The 19,159-nt window shown below is 45.9% G+C and overlaps 1 protein-coding gene across 1 annotated transcript in view; it reads right to left on the reverse strand.

Moving 5' to 3' along the window:
* Window positions 1-1,254: 1,254 nt before the first annotated feature.
* Window positions 1,255-19,159, reverse strand: part of SLC13A4 (solute carrier family 13 member 4) — a 42,364-nt gene continuing 24,459 nt past the window's right edge. The window contains exons 7-16 of the mRNA XM_069461859.1: window positions 18,361-18,441; window positions 15,774-15,958; window positions 12,368-12,487; window positions 11,126-11,227; window positions 9,638-9,739; window positions 8,625-8,722; window positions 8,282-8,406; window positions 4,756-4,917; window positions 3,772-3,909; window positions 1,255-1,629 (exon numbers count right to left, since the gene is read on the reverse strand). Of these exons, the coding sequence (XP_069317960.1) occupies window positions 1,492-1,629; window positions 3,772-3,909; window positions 4,756-4,917; window positions 8,282-8,406; window positions 8,625-8,722; window positions 9,638-9,739; window positions 11,126-11,227; window positions 12,368-12,487; window positions 15,774-15,958; window positions 18,361-18,441 (1,251 nt within the window). The 3' untranslated portion in view covers window positions 1,255-1,491. The remainder of the gene's footprint in view (window positions 1,630-3,771; window positions 3,910-4,755; window positions 4,918-8,281; window positions 8,407-8,624; window positions 8,723-9,637; window positions 9,740-11,125; window positions 11,228-12,367; window positions 12,488-15,773; window positions 15,959-18,360; window positions 18,442-19,159) is intronic.

Raw genomic sequence — 19,159 nt, forward strand, 5'->3', positions numbered from 1 at the left:
GGTAGAAACACTAATATTTCCAGTTCACCTTGGTCAAGCACATTCTGTGGTTAGAGCGTGCAAGTGTGGTAGTTTCCTTTGCTCCAAAAGAAACTTTACAACTCATGGTCACTTGATAAGGTAAGGGAGTGATTTTATAGATAAGTTGTGGGAAAACCACACATGCTATCAACAATAACTTACCAGTTAAAACAGTACAGTAACTATGGAGGACTCCTTTTCCATTAAGATGCATTTAGTAAGCAACTAATGGTAGAAGTCAGAAATATGTAATTTCCAGCAAACTAGAGGGATTGAGAACTATAGCCAGTCATGTAGCAAGGACATCTGTCATGGAGAAAATGGCACGGTCTTCAGGAGGAAGAAGGAGGCCTTGACTTCCAGAACTGTTTTTTCTCATGGGAACCATTTATTGAGCAGTTACAGCTGACTACATTGTAGAAGTTGCTGGGGGAGTTCAGGAGACAGCTCTTCTTCCCTCGAGGGGGCTCGTTGACATGTAGGGAGTGACTGATGTGTTTGGACCTTTGAGTACTACCTGGTACTTTGTTTTCTCAGGAACAAACTACTCATTGAGTCGAGAAGCAAGCCAGTCTAGTGTCAGTAATAGTACTGTGGTCTTAATTATAGTTTTGATCTCCCTAATAAGACAGGTATGAAAGTTTTCCCTCCCGACACTTAACCAAGGCAGTGGTCTCTGTGGTTAGTGACAGGTAGAGAGAGAGAGATGCTAATCTCAGTGTGTCTTCTTTCTCTACTTCCCTTTCCCGTGACAAATAGAACAAAACCAGCCTCTTTCTGAAGGGGAACACTACCTCTCTACAGGGATTTGGTGCCAAGGTAAAGGGAACCATCGAAGAGAGATGCTTAAAAGGGAATCAAAGTAGTGATAAAAGAGTACTGATTGCCACAAAGACGACCTACTAAGAATTGCCTTTTTATGGAAAGAACTTAGGATAGAAACACTTAGGAGAAAGGGGCTGACGTTAGGTCTCAAGTTCCAGGAGAAGTTCTCCCCCAAAAGAGAACTAGTTTCACTGCCTGCATAGGTAGGATGATTTGGGTATCTCCTTCGACTCCTAAGAAGGTAGTAAGAATAACATAAGACCTAGTGAGGCTGGTTTGTGAGGCTTAGCCTCTGAGGGGCAACTAGACAGACTTTCTTTTCCTCTCTTCAGAAAGAATTGATTGGAAAGGCTAGATACAAGGAAGCAAGAACAATTTTAGGTATTTTTTTTTTCTTTTTTTTTTTTTTTTTTTTGAGCTGTGGTGCTAAGGAAGGGAAAGTCAGGAAGAAGACACTAACAGCCAAGCATGTGTTTGTGGTTGTTGGAGGATTTCTGCACTTCACTTGTAGATGGCGCAATCTTCTGGCAGGGGGAATGCCCTTGGGCACGGGTCTGGTGTCTTGTGCTCCTGGTAGTTTTCTTTGCCTGTGTTTCAGATTCTGCTGGGTGCCAGCAGCTCCTTAGGCCAGTCTGTGCACTCGTATTAGGCCTGATCAGTGATGTTACTGACCTTCGCCCATGCGGGGTAAGTGTCCAGGTGGAAGAGACTAACTCCCCAGGTGTTGATAGCCACCATTACTATCACCAGTCCAATGACGTTGACCCCCAGGCCAGCTTTCACCTGCAGGACACAAACCAGCACTCTGTCATTCTGACCCTAGTCACTCTGACCCGGCAGCAGCAGCTGCACAAATCCCCAAGTGCTCCCTGTCTAGGTCCCTAGCCTAAGCCTTGCTCCATCCACGTGCCCCTGATTGGTTCCAGACACTGCATGGGGTACTCTACCGTTGCCTTGTAGGGTGGCTCAGGACTGTGACAGGACTGGAAAGACAGAGATTGGGGCTGGGAGAGGGTGATTAGACTCATCCCAACTTGTTGCTCGCAGCACTCTCGCCGTAAAGTGGAAGCCGGGAAGGCACGTTAGTTACTTGGGACACCAGATCTGTGGAATGTGAAGCTATTTCTGCAGTTCATTGAGAGGGAAATGTGCTAAAATTAAGCAGATCTCTTAAAAGCAGGAACTTCTCAGAGCCTCTTATGTGTAACACACAGAGGGACCTTGTATGAGGGGCTGTATCATATGAAGCCTTTGCCACTGTTACATTTTTTTCTTCTTCAAGGAACAGCTCATGGAAGTCGTGTACCTTGGGTTCACCTGGGGAAACATGTCGGCTGCTTCTGCTCAGCCCTTCCTCCAGAAGGTGACACAGGCCTGCTAGCTGGCGGAGGGCCTTTGCTGCATTCTTCTGAGGGCATTGCACCTCAGTAGGTCTGCCCCCTTTTATTTCCGCCATGACATTGACACATTGTGAGGGGACATGAGGAATGGCAGAGCCAGGGCCAGATGGAAAAATGCGTACAGTAAGGATAGCTGGCATTCTTCCAGGCAGTAACCAAGCATACAGCATGCAAGTCCACTAGCTGGCATTGAATTGGGAAAATTGCAAGGGAAAAGTGGATGTTGGGAAATTGCTCCAAGCAAAAGGCTAGATGTGTCCTCTCTCTCCTGCTTTCTGGCCAGGACCCTGGACTTCTCAATCATCCTGGCCCCCTGGGCCTTTTGGCACGGAGAACAGCCCATGTTTCGAGCTAATGAGAAGGGGCAGGTTCTAACACAGCTAAATTAAAGTCCTTTGGAGCTGAAAGGGACTCCATCCTCATTTAACAGATGAGGAAATTGAAATGTTGAGGTAATGCCCAACCTGAGAATAGAACCCAGCACTGGCTCGCTTGCCCTCTGGGACCTTTGAAAATTACTGTCTCGGATCGTATGATTCCAGCGTAGAAGGCTAGGGATGAATGGTGGGGGTACACAGCAGAGGAAGTGGAAGTTGGGCACAGCTCAGCCTGAGCAGACTGAGGGTTATGCAGTAAGATAGGACGGGGAGAGAGGGATGGCCATGACCTCTCTTCCTGAAGTATCACAGATAACTTAGATAAGCAGTTTGAATAGTCCAAAGGACCTAATATCTGCCACCAGCCTGAAACTCTTTCTTCCATTCCTCCATTTGATGTTATAGGACTGCTGAGAACAAGTTTGGACTCCCATGAAAAACAGTTTTCAGACCATCAGCAAGGGTGGATGGACCCTATGTCAGACAGTTGGGTCCCAGTAATTTGTACCAGTGTTTTCCATCGTCTCCCCAACCCCCATCAGCCCTGGGTATTAAGAAGCATAGCAATGGGTCTAGGTTGAGGAGTGGAGGGTGGATGAGCCCAACACTAAAGTCAGCAGCAAAATGTCTCCTCAAAGCCATCTTTTGTGAGCCCAGCTGAAAACTAAGAAATGAATGGTAGATGCTTCACTTTCCATTGGTGCTTCAGGGGTTTCTTGCTCGGGGGAGAGTTGAGCAGAAAAATCTTGTTCTCATAAAACCCCTTTCACTCTAGGTTCATACAGTTTCTCATATTCATCCTCTATGAATAAACCAGCAGCCTTTTGAATGAATATCCCCACTGGTCTAATGAAGAAACAGGCAAAGCTTTGTGCAAGCTCATGCCTTCTGGAACCGGGCCACTGCCTGTGTCTGTTCCAGCCCTAGCTAAGTACCCGCTTTCTGCCAGGTAAGGGTTGGGGGGGCACAGTATTGCTATTCTTGGTACCTATGGACCAACCGAAAACCTTTTTACACTATGTTGAGTGGTGACCGTCCAGGGACACTGCCATGGTATAATATAGTAGGCTCTGGGGGAAGGCTGGGGAGCCCGTCAGCCCTGTCCTCACGGCAGCTGGGCCTGGTGGGCGAAGGCACCCAGAACTCACCATGTCTTTGATCTGGCAGTGCCCGTAGCTGAAGACGATGGCATTGGGGGGATTGCCCACAGGCAGCATCACTGCAAAGGAGATGCACATGGTGACTGGGATCAGGGTGTAGAGCGGGTTAATATGCAGCGTTTCAGACTAGAAGAGAGAATTCACAGAAACATCAGTGTTGAGATTAGGCTTGTGTTTCCTGTGTTTAACATCACGAACGTGCTTTAAATGATGGCTTGGCATTGGCTGACCTTAGCTGGACGCCATGTGCTGGGGGCAGTTAGGTCCCTGTCTCCAGGGCATGCAGTGCTCTTGGCAGCCTAAAGGGGCTGATGCTACTCACTCACTCCCCAGGGGAATATGGCTTTGAGTTACCTCCTAGGAGGGATGTTTGATTTTTTGGTGCTATTTTAAGGAAGTTTTTTTTTTTTTTAAGAGACAGGATCTCGCTCTGTCACCCAGGCTGGTATGCAGTGGTGCGATCACCGCTCACAGCAACCTCAAACTCCTGGGCTCAAGTGATTCTCCTGCTTCAGCCTCCTGAGTAGCTGGGACTACAGGCATGTGCCACCACTCCTAATTTTTTTTTTTTTTGAGAGATGGGGTCTTGCTGTATTGCCCAGGCTGGTCTCGAACTCCAGGCCTCAAGTGATCCTCCTGCCTTGTCCTCCCAAAGTGCTGGGATTATAGGTATGAGCCACCAGGCTTGGCCTTGTCCATTCTTTTGTTTCTGCTCAGGGCTACTCCTAAACCAATTCTCTTTCAGAAAGGAGTTTCTAGAACTCTTTCTATGCTTTACTAATGGGTCTTTTAATTTATTAGTCGCCAGCTGAAAAACTTCATTTTTCAAATGATGAGTTGAACACCAATCAGTAAAGGCTGTAGGCAGTGGCCAGAGGAGAGGGTACAGCCATGGGAGCTGGCCTGGAGCCAGGCCTACCACTGCAGGCCCTGGGCCAGCCTGTCTGAACATCTGGGAGTCATATTACTCACCAGGCTGCACAGGATAGGCAGAAAGATGGTGATGGTGGCTGGGTTGCTCACAAACTCGGTGACAATGGACACAAGGATGCATGCCAGCAGGGTGACAGCCCATGGTGGGAGGCTGCTCAGGGACAACATCTGGTTCCCAATCCATGTAGAGAGGCCAGAGCTCTGCAGGAAGAAAGGTGTTACGGTAAGAAGAAAGAAAGAAAAGCACATCCCAAGTGGAATTCCTAGACTTCAGAAGGTCAGGGATGTGGGAGGGATGGACTACCAGGGGCCATCTGATCTGTCTGATTCAGTCTGACTGGAGCCAGAGACGGTCCTGATTTTTATGATTAGATCATTTTTGTAGCACAGAAAATTCTTTTTTATGCTTGCTTGTGCAAATTCAGACTTTGGGTTTCCTGGTCAGTGGTCACCACCAGGTGTGGAGAGCCACCCACCCTAATTACCGTATTTCTTCTTAGGACTTTGCCATGATGGCTTTGCAGAGGTTGGAGATCTTTACACCTCAACTTTATCTCGTTTCCCTTCCTCCAGCCTCTGACACCCTTACTCTGTGTACTGCCTTGACAATGCCCTTCACACTGACTGCCAAGTATAATCTTTTATTCTGCTTTTGAAATCCATTTCTGTCATTTTATTACCTAAGAAAGGGAAAAAAAAATTATCAACATTTTTGGATAGTAACTTTTCCTGTGTTTTTTAGGGGGTAAGCAGGCAGGGTTGAACACTACAAGTTTTACATGGGTAATGAAGCAGAGAGGGATTAAAAGTCTACCTCCATTTAGTGAAGAAGGTGCCCCCTAACTGGCCGGCAGCCTAGTCATTCAGCCCCGATCTGTTTTAGCTTCAAATCCCATCATGGCTTTAATGTTTTACTATTAAAGACATCAGGATCTACTATTTGCCAGCGCTTTTTGAAGACATAAGATAAGAAGGCATATTGCCCATCTTGAATGTTTTTCGTTAGTAACATTTATATACATCTACTTAAATAAATGAATATTCCTATTTGGAATAATTCATTCGGTTGGAAGATGTTCACCTGCCAACAGTGAGGGCTGCCTCCTTCCAAAAAATGAAGGACACCATTGAGTATTTGAACTAGAAAACCCCAGGTTGCCATATGCATTCTTCCTCCCTCCCTTCCCTCCTCCTCCTCCTCCTCCTCTCTCTTCTGTGGTTGACATACTCTGACTTGTCCTGTGGTACCCTAGAGACTGCACATGCCATGAAGATATGGAGAGTGGGGCAGAAAGCAAGGGGAGAGATTTTACGATCCTGCAGGGTCTAAGTCCTGCTACTCATGTTTTACTACTAAAAACAGCCTTCACTACCTTGTCAGCAGCCTATGTTGTCTCCTTTCCAAATTCATCAAAAGCTCATTTGATCTCTGCAGTACGCTGGCCACCCCCTGGCGAGCGAGCTCATAGACAACTGATGACCAAAGGCCTTCAGAATTCTCTGTTGTAGCCATTTCGCCTTGGAGAACTTGTTTTCCCTTTTTCTCTCAACTGACTGAGAGCTACAAACCCAATATGTGGAGACCGCATCAATTAATGGTTGGTACAGAGCCTCGAGGCCTACAAGAACTCTGTAATCGTTGCCTCTCCTAACACGCTAAACCTTGCTCTTTGGACAAAGGCAGCAGAGGGAAGAGCAGTTAGTTGAGTGGCAAAAGTACATTTATAAAGAAATAGAGTTTTACTTAACATATTATCCAAATAGTGCTTGCAAGTATAATGAAATAATGTAATGACATTTATTTTTCCAGAACTATTTTATACTATAATTTGAAATAAACTGATAAGTCAGACTGCAAAGGTAGACAAAACACAACAAAAGAAGTCTTAATTTTTTAAACCCTTGGTCATGAAAACATTTTACATTGGATTTTCCTCACTAATGTCGAGATTGAAATTATTTCTCACTCAGTAGGAATCACATATATGGTACCTGACTTACTATTAAAATTAGGTAGTCAGTAGGTTTTACAGAAATAGCAACTATACTATCTGTAATGCGTGCACAATTTTGATTTAAAAAAAAAGTCTTACCAGGCTGGACTCAGGGGCCAAAATTAACAACTGAAATTTAATAAGGATAAATATAAATATACTGAACTTCGAATTAAAAGTATTGACAGGTGGGGCATGCTGGCTTATGCCTTTAATTCCAGCACTTTGGCAGGCTGAGGTGGGAGGATTGCTTGAGCCCAGGAGTTCAAGACCAGCCTGGGCAACATAGTGAGACCCTGTCTCTAAATAAATAAATAATGAATGAATAAATAAATAAATACATAAATATTGACAGCATATATTGAGGATGGGTTGGAGGAATTGAGGTCTAATAATAGCTAACAATTAAAAGAATGAAGGGTTTTAGTTGACTTCAGTTTCAATAAATGTTGACATGAGTGCCAAGGATGCTTTATAAAAACTTCCATAAAAATGCAGGGTGGTGCTTGAATCAGAGGTGAGAGATGAGGCTTGGGTATATAACTACTCTCTTTTGCAGTAGACTGACCGCCACCCAGACCATGTTTGAACAAGGCCAAGTGTACTGAGTTCTGAGAGACACCAGCTGGTAAGGGGGTCACTACTTGATTTTTTTATTTTAATAATTATTACCCAGGAGAGGGTTCCAGAGAGCAAAGCCAGAGTCAACAGTGGACGACATATAAAAGACCTGGGCTCAAAGTAAAGAAGAATTATTCTTTATTCTCTGCACAGGGAGTGCCCTGTCACTGGAGGTGTCCAAGCCAGGGATGTCACGGAGGGAAATCTCACACTGGGTAGGAGATGGGACTCAGTGTCCTCTACAATTCCTGCCGAGTGTAGGATTCTGTGACATTATTAATGATGCAGATAGTACATAGGCCCGCAATGAATGGGCAATCAAAAGTGAACCAAGTTTAGAATGGGTTAATGCCAAGGTGGAGGGAGAAACAGTCTGTACCGTAACTTGATTCCTTCTTAGGATTGTTTTCTATTTCAGGGAGGGCTAACACTTCAGGAAACTCAACCATATCCCCCCAGCCCCACTTAAAAGATCTCATCCCAAATCCTCCCAATCAGGAAGTCAAGAAGCATTTGCATCGACTTTAGCATAGGTTCTTCAAAGTGGCTCAGTCTATGCACACAGACTGACGGAGGGCAAGTGTATCACTTGGGACATCTCTGGTCCCTTTCAGACCCATCTCCCATCACCACTGTCAGATCCCAGAAGAAGATGGCTACAAAATCCTTTTGCTTGTGGCAGTGTCGGTCCCATAATTGAGGTGTGAATGCCTGTGTATCATGACTTCGTGGCACAGCCGACCTCTAAGTAACTCTGTCCCCAGCAGTGCCAACTGAGAAGCTCAGGGCAGGACAGGACGGCGAACCTGCTCTATTGCTTCTCTTCCCAGTGACTTGGTGAACATTCACCTCTCAGCTCCTTTGAGTCTTTCCTCCCAGGGCCGTAATGACTCATTAGCTAAAGATGCCAGAAAACTATTTGACCCACAAGAACAGAATTCAAGGGTTACCTTGCTACCAGAAGCCAGAGCATAGCCTCCTCCCACCAGAATGACAATCTCCCAGGGCATGGTCTTCTGAAAGTCTTTCCATGTGATGATGGGCTCCATCCTCAGAGAGGGCTCCCGGTTCTCTCCTGAATCACAGACAGAGAGAGATGTAGAGCTAGTTAAACTCTGATGCATGTGATTTGTGGAGATAGGGGCCCAACTGATGACTTGGATGATTTGGGAGACTGTTCTGCTAATCTGGGGGAAGTCTGAAGGACCTTGATAAGTCTCCTTCAGAACATTCTGATTTGGGTATTCTCCAACTAGAGCCACCCCCAGTTTCTTCCCTTGAACCTTCTCTCACCATCATTCTTTTTCCCAAAGCAGGGCTTCTTTGCTGGGATGAGGAAGAGGAGAAAGCCAAGGAAGACAGAGACGGTGGCATCGGTGCGGTAGCCTTTCCTAGCAAAGAGACAAGCACGGCTGGAGGAGGAGGGTCGGGAATGCTCAGGAGTAACACGATGTCTCAGGACAGTCTGTCTGAACACAATGCCTCTTTTTAGGACTTAGTCTAGAGGTGACATCAACCTTACATCTTGCCAGTTGCTGCTGTGCTATGCCACAGTGGATTTAATGGGCAATGGTTAATGCTGGAGGCAGGGCCTGGCGAGGGCAGATGTCTTAGTGTGAATTTATGGGCCAGTCCTAGAAGAGGTGATCAAGAGTTGGTTCGATAAAGGACAATAGAAAAGGATGAGACCTCTTTCCTGTGAGGGCCACACCTCAAATGAGAAGTTGGTATTGGGAGAGCTTGTGGGCTGCTGCCCTGTGGCCCTGGCTGTTCTGCAGGGGTGGTACAAGAGCCTGTGTCTCCATCTTGCAGTGTCTGTCTTCCTTCCACAGGCCTCAGCCCCTCTATGGCCATCGTCTCTTTACAGTTGGTACTTCATAGATTTATTTTGCCCCTTAACCTTCATAACAGGCTATGAGGTAACTGACGTTCCAAGAGCTCATGTAAGAAGACTGAGGTCACACAGCTAGTAAGTGGCAGCCCTGGATCCCAACTCCAGACTGGGACTCCAAAGATTGTATTTTCTTCCTGAATCCACAATGCAGCTTCCCTAAAAAGAGTAGATTTCCCATGGAATGAAATGTTTCCTGGATTCCTGTCTGCCCCTGAGAGTCTATGAAGGGACACCAGTGGTTAGTTATTGCCTGAAGAATTTGGGTAAGGAAGTTGCTCTTTTCTTTTCTTTTTCTTTGTTTTTTTTTTGTTGTTGTTGTTGTTGTTTGTTTGTTTGTTTGTTTGTTTTTTGACTCTGTACTTCAAGGGATGCAAAGGGGGGTTGCTCTTAAGGAGAAAAAGATATCACTTACTTTTCAAAGAAAGAATCCCAGCCAGGGACAAAGCCAGGCTCCCGGGTAAACCACAGCACCGTCATCAGGATGAAGAAAAATCCAGTCACCATTTCAGGGTAGCTATGAAATAAGACAGAAATTTCTTTAAGCTTCTGTATTCAGAGTTCTAACACTTGAGACATAAAACACAGTAACTGTCTAACCACTACGAATGGCTGACTGTGAAATGAGAAGAGGACTGAATGTTACCAGAAAATAGGACATTAACCATGTTTACTGGAGAAATTTATGTGGGAAGGGAAAGAGACCACATTTATAGTGTACATTTGGAAAATAATTCCACATACAGCCTACAAGGAGAATGCAGTGAAATGGGCGCCCCCAAACACTGTGCTGGTGGGAGTGGGAATTGCTACAGCCTTTTTGAGGCCATTTGACCATATACATCAGGAGCCTTAAATTTGGTCATTCCCATCGTCTAAGAAGATAACCAGAAATGCACACAGAAACATTACCTATTAAAGAATGGAAACAGCCTCCATATGCAATGATATCCCATGACACTGAATACATTTTGGTACTAATACATGTTAAATTGAGATGCATCTTCTGATAACCATGTTTCTACAGTAGAGTTAATGACACGGGAACATAATGACAGTATAACGTTGAGTGAAAAAAGGCAAGATATACAACTATGTTCGGTATGGACTCTAATTTTACCAAGAATACATATAGTTTTGCACAAAAAAACATGGAAAGGAGTACATCATGTTAATAGTTGTTAACCCTGGGATGCTAAGACTATAAGTCAATTTTAATTTTTCCTTATATTTTCCTGTGTTTTCTAAATGTTCTACAATGAACATGTATTCCCGTTATAAGCTAAAACTTAAAAAAAAATACAGTGTCTACCTGAATTGTTGTACCCAGTCAAAGCTGTACATGTCATCGATGGAGAAACTGCCATAAAAGGAGAACTCAAACTAAAAAGGAAGCCAGGTCACTGTGGAAAAGCTGATAGAAGTGGCTAAGGGTTGGTTAGTGAATGCTTGACCTTCTGTCTTTAAGTCTCTGTTTGATGCTGCTGTATGCTCTAAACACGGCACACAGCCTCCCAGCTCCCTGGAGTGACCCGTGGACCACTGCAGAGGGCCATCTGAGCGACGTGAAGAGTCCTGGCTGTCGAGCAAATTCGGCACATTCCGAGAGGGTGGCTGCGCTGTCTTTCCCTGTTCTTGCTCCGTCTGCCCCGCTGCCAGCACTCCACCCCCACACCGCGGCTATACTCTGGACGCCGAATATAGCAAAGGGGAAGGGTGGCTATCTGAAATCTGGGCCAGCTTGACTCTGGCATTAAATAGCAACTTCTAAATGCCTGGATTCAGAGTTGTGGAAAATTCTCCCCACGTCAGGGACTGTCGAGAACAAGGCTGCTTCTGTGCCCGCTTTACTTGCTGTGTCTGCTCGCCTGGAGAAGGAGAGAAGGGGAGGGCTGGGTTTTACCTAATGTCTCCCAGCTTTTCATATTCCTCCTGGATCCTCTTCTCTGACAACTCTTCCCTTTTGGTCTTCTTCTTCTTGCTCAGAGAGCAGGTCTCTTTAAAACTGAGAAGGGAGAATGAGCAAATGGCTAAAGAAGACATGCTTCTGAGGCCCAGAGGAGACCAAGTATTAAGCAAGTACTAACCCGCTCGCCTGCCGTGCTCACTTTTCTCCTCTTCACTCACGTGCTTTATCCCTCTGTCTCTCAGCTATTCATACAACTTCCATCTGCCCCGTTCTCCAGCCTCTCATCAACCTTGACCCCTAGGCTTTGGGTGTACCCATCGGGGTATATCTCTCGTATATCGATGTCAAGTTATGTCTTATGGACTTGTGCAAGTGTACTTATGTGAGGTTGTTTCTACATACTTGTCTTTTACATAAATAAAAGAATCAGTGTAATGTGGTGTATGTGTCTAGATGTATATGTTTGCTGTTCCATAGGGGGCGTGTGTGTGTGTGTGTGTTTATTTGTCTAGACACAAAGCTTATCTGGGGTAACAGTTGGTGTTAGTTTTATGTTAGCAATACTGGAGTTAAGAAGTATATAGCCATCATTGGTTTGACAACAGTCTCTGAGTAAAAAGAAAAATCAGCTCAGAGAATATTCTTGACCAATGGGACTAATAGCAAAACATTATCTATCTCCCCTTTATGTGTTTGAAACTGATCAAATTTGGAGTAGACTGATGGTTATGAAGAAAAGCCTTGCTAAGTAGATTAATATTAGAAATAATATTGCAAGGGAAATGTCTAACTTATTATTTGAGGGATATGAGCATATTCCATACAGGCTACTAAATCATGTCTATAAAATTAAACCTAACGCAAATTCTACTTGGAGTCATATTTCCTAAAGTGGTTGGAATTACTCTATTTGCTATGAGAGCATTGCTTTGAAAGCAATACAACTACATTAAACACTCTCCAGTTCAGACTTTTATAAATCAGACAGGCCCTCTGACTATTTTGTTGGAATTAAGAACGTTTCATCGTAGGGCTGAGAGTGAAGTACTGTCTGAATGTTTAGAGTGTCTAGAAGAGACAATGCCTGGCTCCCGATCTAGCCCACTGCATTCTCCTCGGGGCGTCCTCTGTGGGTACGTGGCAGTCCCCTTGCACAGAGCCCCCCAGGGCTAATGCCATGGCCTTGGGATCAACAGGAGAGCCTCAGCGCTCTGCTGGAAGGGTGCTGGGACTCACTTGCAGCCCAGGAACAGCCAGTGCATCCAGAACCAGCTGACCACCAGCATGATGAGGGATATGGGGAAGCTGAACAGGAACCAGGTGCCAAAGTTCACCACCTCTGCGGCCGGATACTGGCTGGAGAGTAAAGAACCAGGTCAGCGACTGGAAAAGGGAGCATCCCATATGGCATTTTGGGCTAATAAGCTAAATGCTCCTTAAGAAGACAAACAGCAGGGCTAAGGGAGAGATAATGACAAGAATATGGTAAAACATTATCTAGAACTCACTTATTTGACAGTTGCAACTGTACAGAGCCCAGACAAGGATCACAAAGTAAACTAAAACAGGCATCTCAGCAACCCCAATGAGTATCACTAAAGTGTATACACTTTGCACTCAAAAGAATTACTCAGGATCTATTTGCCCTTAATTTACATAAAGATTCTGGTAAGTTAATTCATCTGGTTTTCAAGACAGCACAGACTGGAGAGGGCAGTCTGGTGTATAAACTCACTGAAAGGATGTGAATTTTGATTGGGGGACCCAGGGCAGACAGTTCTGGAGAACTTTGAGCTCTGGGGCCTCATGAGGGTTCCAGGTAGTAATGGAGCCCATAAGAAGAAAATTAGGACTTGGAATTTCCAAATTTTTATCAATATCCTTTGCTGTCATGAGGTAGAGGGGGATTTGCCCAGAGGACTGCTCATTCATCATCAGGTAGAGCTGTGGCCCCCAACTCAGGATGTTTCCTGGGGAGCGGGGATGGACCACCCATGAGCCATGACTTTTGCCCAGATAAGGCTCAGGCCTAAATGGCCGTGTTTCTTTTTCGCTGGGTCTCTCTTTCGGGGGCTGGGCATAGAGCTCCTCCAAAAAGGGAGATGATCATGCCCCTCTTCTCACACTAGGCCCTGCAGGATTCCTAAAAGAGAGAATACAATGAAAGCAAGAGTGTTTAATCTTCTCTATTATCACAGGGACATTCGTTCTACTGCACTGTGGCCTGGTCGTAGATTTACTTATACGTGCGCTTCTTGGAGTTGAGGCGGCTTGTACCCTGCCTAAAGGCCAGAGGGGGCCACTGATGCATTGGGAAGAAGGGCTTTAGGAGCCATGAGGATGCCACAGGGCATAAACCATTCAGTGACTCACTGTGGGCCACCCTGGGGTGACAGCCATAATATCTGTTGCATCATCTCTTCTCTGGTCATAGAAGCCCAGGTCCTGCTCCTGGACCCAGAAAAGGAATGGGATTGTAGAATAGATTAAATAGGTTTTTATGGATAAATGTGAGGGCTTAATGCCATTTATAGCGTTTTTTAAAAGTGAGAAAAAATATATATATATGCTCTAAGTTTAACAATGACTTTGTAGGTTTTTGAAACATCCAATATGAACTTTGGGGGCGGTCTGTTCACTAATGCCAAGAAAAACAGCCTGGGGGCGCTTTCAAGCCAGTGTGGAGGCAGGGGCACCCCTTTCTTTCATAGAATGCCCATTGCTCAGGTAAGCAACAATTTTGACTAAATGTGCTGTTTTACCACCCAAGAAGTAGACTGAAAGGATATGAATTGGCCCAACCACAAAGTGAACCAGAAATGAAAGACCAGAACTCAGAGCCTGGACAGAATAAAATGGCATGAGGACTCCATGAGCTTAGATCCTGGGGAACGAGGTCTTGAACTTTCAGTGGTCATTCCTTCCTCCCTCTCTTCCTCCTCCCTCCTTCCGCCCTTTCTTCTTACCTCCTTTTCCCTTCCCTCTCCTTCCTCCTTTCTCCTTCCGTCCTTCTTTCCTTTCTTTCCCTTCCTGCTAAAATGAAAGATGTGTTTCTCCTCTTGTCTCTGATCAATTTCTCTACTGCCCCGGATCCCATCCTTTTCTGTTTCTCAGTGACATCACTCTTATCATTATCTCGTCTCTCCCAGGTCTTTAATTTTCCTCTCATCTGGATCATCCCTACCAGCATTGAAATGTCTCCCCTCTAAGAAACCCTTCCTGCCCCTACTTCACTCTCCCTTTACTATCTTCGCACATCTCTCCTTCCCTCCGCAGTCAACTCTCCATTTCCTCAGCTCTTCTTATTCCTCAACTCACCGAAATCTGGCTTCTTTTCCCACCCTTGGCCAAATTCCTCTTGTCTAGGTCACCAGGAACCTCACGTCACCAAATCTAACAGACACATTTTTGTCCTTATTTTGCATCATCATTCACTGACATTAAATATTATAGCCACTTCCTCTTTCTTCAACACTTTTCTCCCTCGGGTAGAATAACACCAGATTGTCCTGGATTTCCTCTGTCCTAATACAGTTTCTTTCTGTCTTTTGTAGTCTACTTTAAGTATCTGAGCTTCATCTTTATGTCCTCTGCTCTACTTTATATATTCTAAGTAGCCTCTACTCCTACAGCTTCCATTACCAAGGGGCAAAATGAATGTAGGCCCTTTGCTCAAAGGGTATTAAGAATCTCCAGACAGGAGAGTATTAAACCAAGCATAAGGCCCTTCTGGGCACGGTGGCCCTGTCACTGCACACCCATAACACCAGCCCTACAGGCCACTGACTCCAAAACTATGCCTTCGGCCTAGATATTTCTCTTGAAATTCAGACTTCTGTCTCCACTGGACATCTCGACCTCTGGGTCAGCTTTTCCAAGACCCCATTCCTCGTCTTTGCCCTCTATTCCCCGGCTGTTGAGGCCAGGAGCCTGAGAGGCAGAGTTGGCCTTTCCCTCTCTCAGGCCCTTTCTAATCCTGCTAAGACCCATCATGTTACCTCTGAAAATCTCTCGAATCTGACCATTTCTCCTCCGCACCGCACTGTCATCCAAGGTCACCCCAGCTGTCTCCTGGGCAACTGCAGCGCTGTCCTAAATTGTCTTCCTGCTGCCTGCTTTCTCCTCTCCAAGCTGTTCTCCATTTTTGCATCCAGAATGAGTGTTCAAAACCACAAATCTGATCGCCTCACTCCCTGCTTAAAATTCTTTAAAGGCTTCTCACGGCCTTTTGGATGAAGTCCAGGTCCCCGCGTGGGCCTTGCCAAGCCCTGGAGATCTGCCTGCCCAGCACCCTGGCCTCCTCTCCCCTCTGTCATTTTCTTTTATGTGCTCCATTCTCCTGCCGTGGGGCCTGCCTACACTGTTTGCTCTGTCTGGAAAATCTGCCTTCATCTCGTTGACTCTGACTCATCCTTCAGGTTTCCACCTGGTCTCCTCTTCAGGGAGGCATGGCACCCTGCAGATGGCAAGCACCCAGCACAGCACTCCCTGTGGAATCTGGACTTCTCCAGTCGCACTTAATGGTTTCCCTCTCAGTACAGATCTGTTCAGTTTCGTTTTCTGCTATATCCCCAGCACCTGGTCCCGTTCCTGACACACGCGGGTGGGTAGTAAATATGTGTTGAGCGAGGGAGTTGCTTACTTGTTGAAGTGTTCCAGGAAGATGAGGCTGGTGGAGGTGCCAATGATGGTGGTCAGGCCGCCGATGGTGGCAGCATAGGATATGCTCAGAGAGAGGCACTTGCAGATCATTTGGTCATGGTGGGACCTGTACTTTCTGTTCAGCTCCTGGTTCCTAGGGCTGGGGGTCACGACTCGTGGCTTTTCCTGCCAAAGGAAAGTCAGAGTCTCTCCAACCCAGCTCCGGCTGTGTGGCACACAAAGTATGAGAGGCAGAAGGCACCATGGTACAGGAGAAAGGTTTCGAGCTTGGGTGTCAGAAAGACAAATCCCAATTTCTACCATTTACCAATTGGGCATGCCTCCAAGCTGCAGGTTCTTCTGTAAGATGGGGAAAAATCATATTTTCTTTGCCTTGTTGTGAAGGGTAAATGAAGTAATATGTGCAAAGTGCTTAGAATACTTCCTGGCATTTAATGAATGATAAACTATAATGTTATTTTTGTTATTAATATTATTATTGTTGTTAATATTTTTTGATACAGTCTCACTTTGTTGCCTGGGCTACAGTGCAGTGGCATCATCAAAGCTCACTGCAACCTCACAATCCTGGGCTCAAGTGATCTTCATGCCTCAGTCCCCTGAGTAGCCAGGATTACAGGTGTGTGCCACCATGCCCAGCTAATTTTTCTATTTTTAGTAGACACATGTCTCGCTGTTGCTCAGGCTGGTCTCGAACTCCTGACCTCAAGCGATCCTCAGAATGCTAGAATTACAGGTGTGAGCCACCACGCCCAGGCAATTAATGTTATCTTTTTTTTTTTTTTCTTTTTTTTAAATTTTTTTTTTTTTTTTTTTTTTTTGAGACAGAGTCTCACTCTGTTGCCTGGGCTAGAGTGAGTGCCGTGGCTTCAGCCTAGCTCACAGCAACCTCAAACTCCTGGGCTCAAGCGATCCTCCTGCCTCAGCCTCCCGAGTAGCTGGGACTACAGGCATGCGCCACCATGCCCGGCTAATTTTTTGTATATATATATTTTAGTTGTCCATATAATTTCTTTCTATTTTTAGTAGAGACGGGGTCTCACTCTTGCTCAGGCTGGTCTCGAACTCCTGACCTCGAGCGATCCACCCGCCTCGGCCTCCCAGAGTGCTAGGATTACAGGCGTGAGCCACCGCGCCCGGCCAATTAATGTTATCAACATGGACAGCGTGGTTTGTTTTTTGCTTGAACTCCAGGAAAAACTGGTTGCCCTCCACTCTGTGTTTGAATAACAAACAGAAGGTAACCATTCTATGGGGAGTTAGAAGGACAGGACTTGGCATTTCCCTCTCTCAAACCCTTTTTAATCCTCCCAAGACCCACCAAGTTACTTCTGAATATTTCACAAATCTCCCCACCAAGTCCTGATGGGGAGACAGCTGAAAAATAAGCCTTGGATTACATTAAAAATCTGGCTTTCATTGGAAAGAGGGTTGAAATGTGTAATTCTTTCTTCTCTCTCTTCCTCACTCTCCTCTTCCTGCCTGTTGGCTATTCCTCCCTGCTTTTTTCTTCCCCCTTGCATGTAAGCCCCAGCCTAGCAGTGGTCCTCTCAGGCCCTGCTGGTCCCTATGGCAGCCTCTCAGGGCCAGAGAGGTTGCTGAGCTCTGGACTCCAGTGTGAACCAAAGAAGCAAGTGCCCTGCCCTGCCCGCCCCTGCCCCCAAGCCTGGCCACTCTCACTGATTCTTCACGAGACTAGGAGACCTGTTGGCACAACTGTCAGCAGGTCAGGTCATAAGAAAACCAGTGGGGAAGAGGCCACCTTGGTACATTTCTCAAAGCCCTTCACTATTGCCCTGTCTTCCTAGGAGGGCTGAAGAAAGACTTGGCATACATCTATTTTGTAACTGGAGGTATACCGGGGGGTTTATTGCATGTGGTCAGGGAGACTTGGATTTGAGTCAAAATGCTCTTCATAGCTCTTCAGCCCTGGGTACATAATTTCATCTTTCTGCCTTATTTGCAAAACTGGAGTTCAAAGTCACTACCTCACTGAGCCAAGACCAGAGAGAAAATGCTGAGCTCAGTGCTTGGTAAATAATAAGCATTTAATAAATGCTGGCAGTTATTTATGATGATTATGGATGTTGAATAAGTGAGACTGTTTTGATGAACACAAAAATTGGAAGTCAAGGGTTATAAGTGACAGTTGCCTTAACATTCATTTGATTTCTGCGTTTTGTTTCAGTGGTACAGTACCAGGAAGATCCTTATTTACGCAGAAAAGCGTAAGATTGCCTTACGATCTAAGGATACTAAAAAAAGAAAAAAACAAAGTTCAGTGTCCCTGAAGCACCTTTGAGGAATAGCTCGAGCACCTCTGATCTAGACCAACCCTTAGCTTTGATGGTTGAAGAAGCTGGGGCGTAGAAGGTGGGCTGTTTTGCCAAATCAAGAGAGCTGGATGTCTCGTCTCCATGGTGCACACAGGCCAGACACGTTTGTGGGGAAAGAGTGCTTGGTGACAGCTCACCAGCCTGCCTCCCTCACAACTTCAAGACCAGTGCCCTTGGAAAGCTCAAGGCATTTCATGTAGGAAACAGGGCCAGAAGGTGCGGTTCCATTACCTGGGATGGGTGTTGCTTCCTGCCCTGGTGTTGGTTTGCTGTCTTGATGGGGTGGGTGATCGTAGGCACACCATTCAGGTTCTGTTGGGACAAAAGCCATCGCTCTATTAGGAAGAGAATGTGGTGAGCCAGGTGCCTTGGAAAGAAGCACCTAGTCATCCCAAGCCACCCCCTCAGCGCGTGGGGATGAGAGCAGCACTGCAGGAGAGCACGCACGGGAGTCCCCACCCACACCTGCCCCTGTCCCACGCCCCTCCGCCAGTCTGGGGTCGAGCACCCCACTCAAAGAGGCTTTTGAAACTTGGTAGACCATGGCTCTGTCCTTATAGGACAGCCAGACTTTCTGGGGCTTCGTTGGGTAATGAAGAACCCTTCATTGTTTTTTTTTTTTTAAACAAAGAAAATGAAAACTAAAATCTCACCACAGCAAAGTCCATAGTTCCACTAGCCTCTCATAAAGGGATGTAAAACCAGCTTGGGGGGAAAGGGCTGGGTTCGAGTAGCAACGTGCAGTTACCTTTGCTTTCCCCTATAAATGTGTCCCTTTTAATCATAAGATTTTGTGGCCAGGCATGGTGGCGCACACCTGTGGTCCTGTCTACTCTGGAGGCTGAGGCTGGAGGATCACTTGAACTGGGGTGGAGGCTGCAGTGAGCTATGTATGACTGCACTGCTGCCCTCCAGTCTGAGCGACAGAGCGAGACCTTGTCTTGAAAAAAATGTTTTTATAAGTGGAATCCCTGCTGAGAGGAATTCTAAGGTTGAATCTGTGGCTCTTAAAAATCTGGATGTCTGAATC

Source organism: Eulemur rufifrons, chromosome 29 (genome assembly GCF_041146395.1).
Source record: "Eulemur rufifrons isolate Redbay chromosome 29, OSU_ERuf_1, whole genome shotgun sequence".
NCBI lineage: Eukaryota > Metazoa > Chordata > Mammalia > Primates > Lemuridae > Eulemur > Eulemur rufifrons.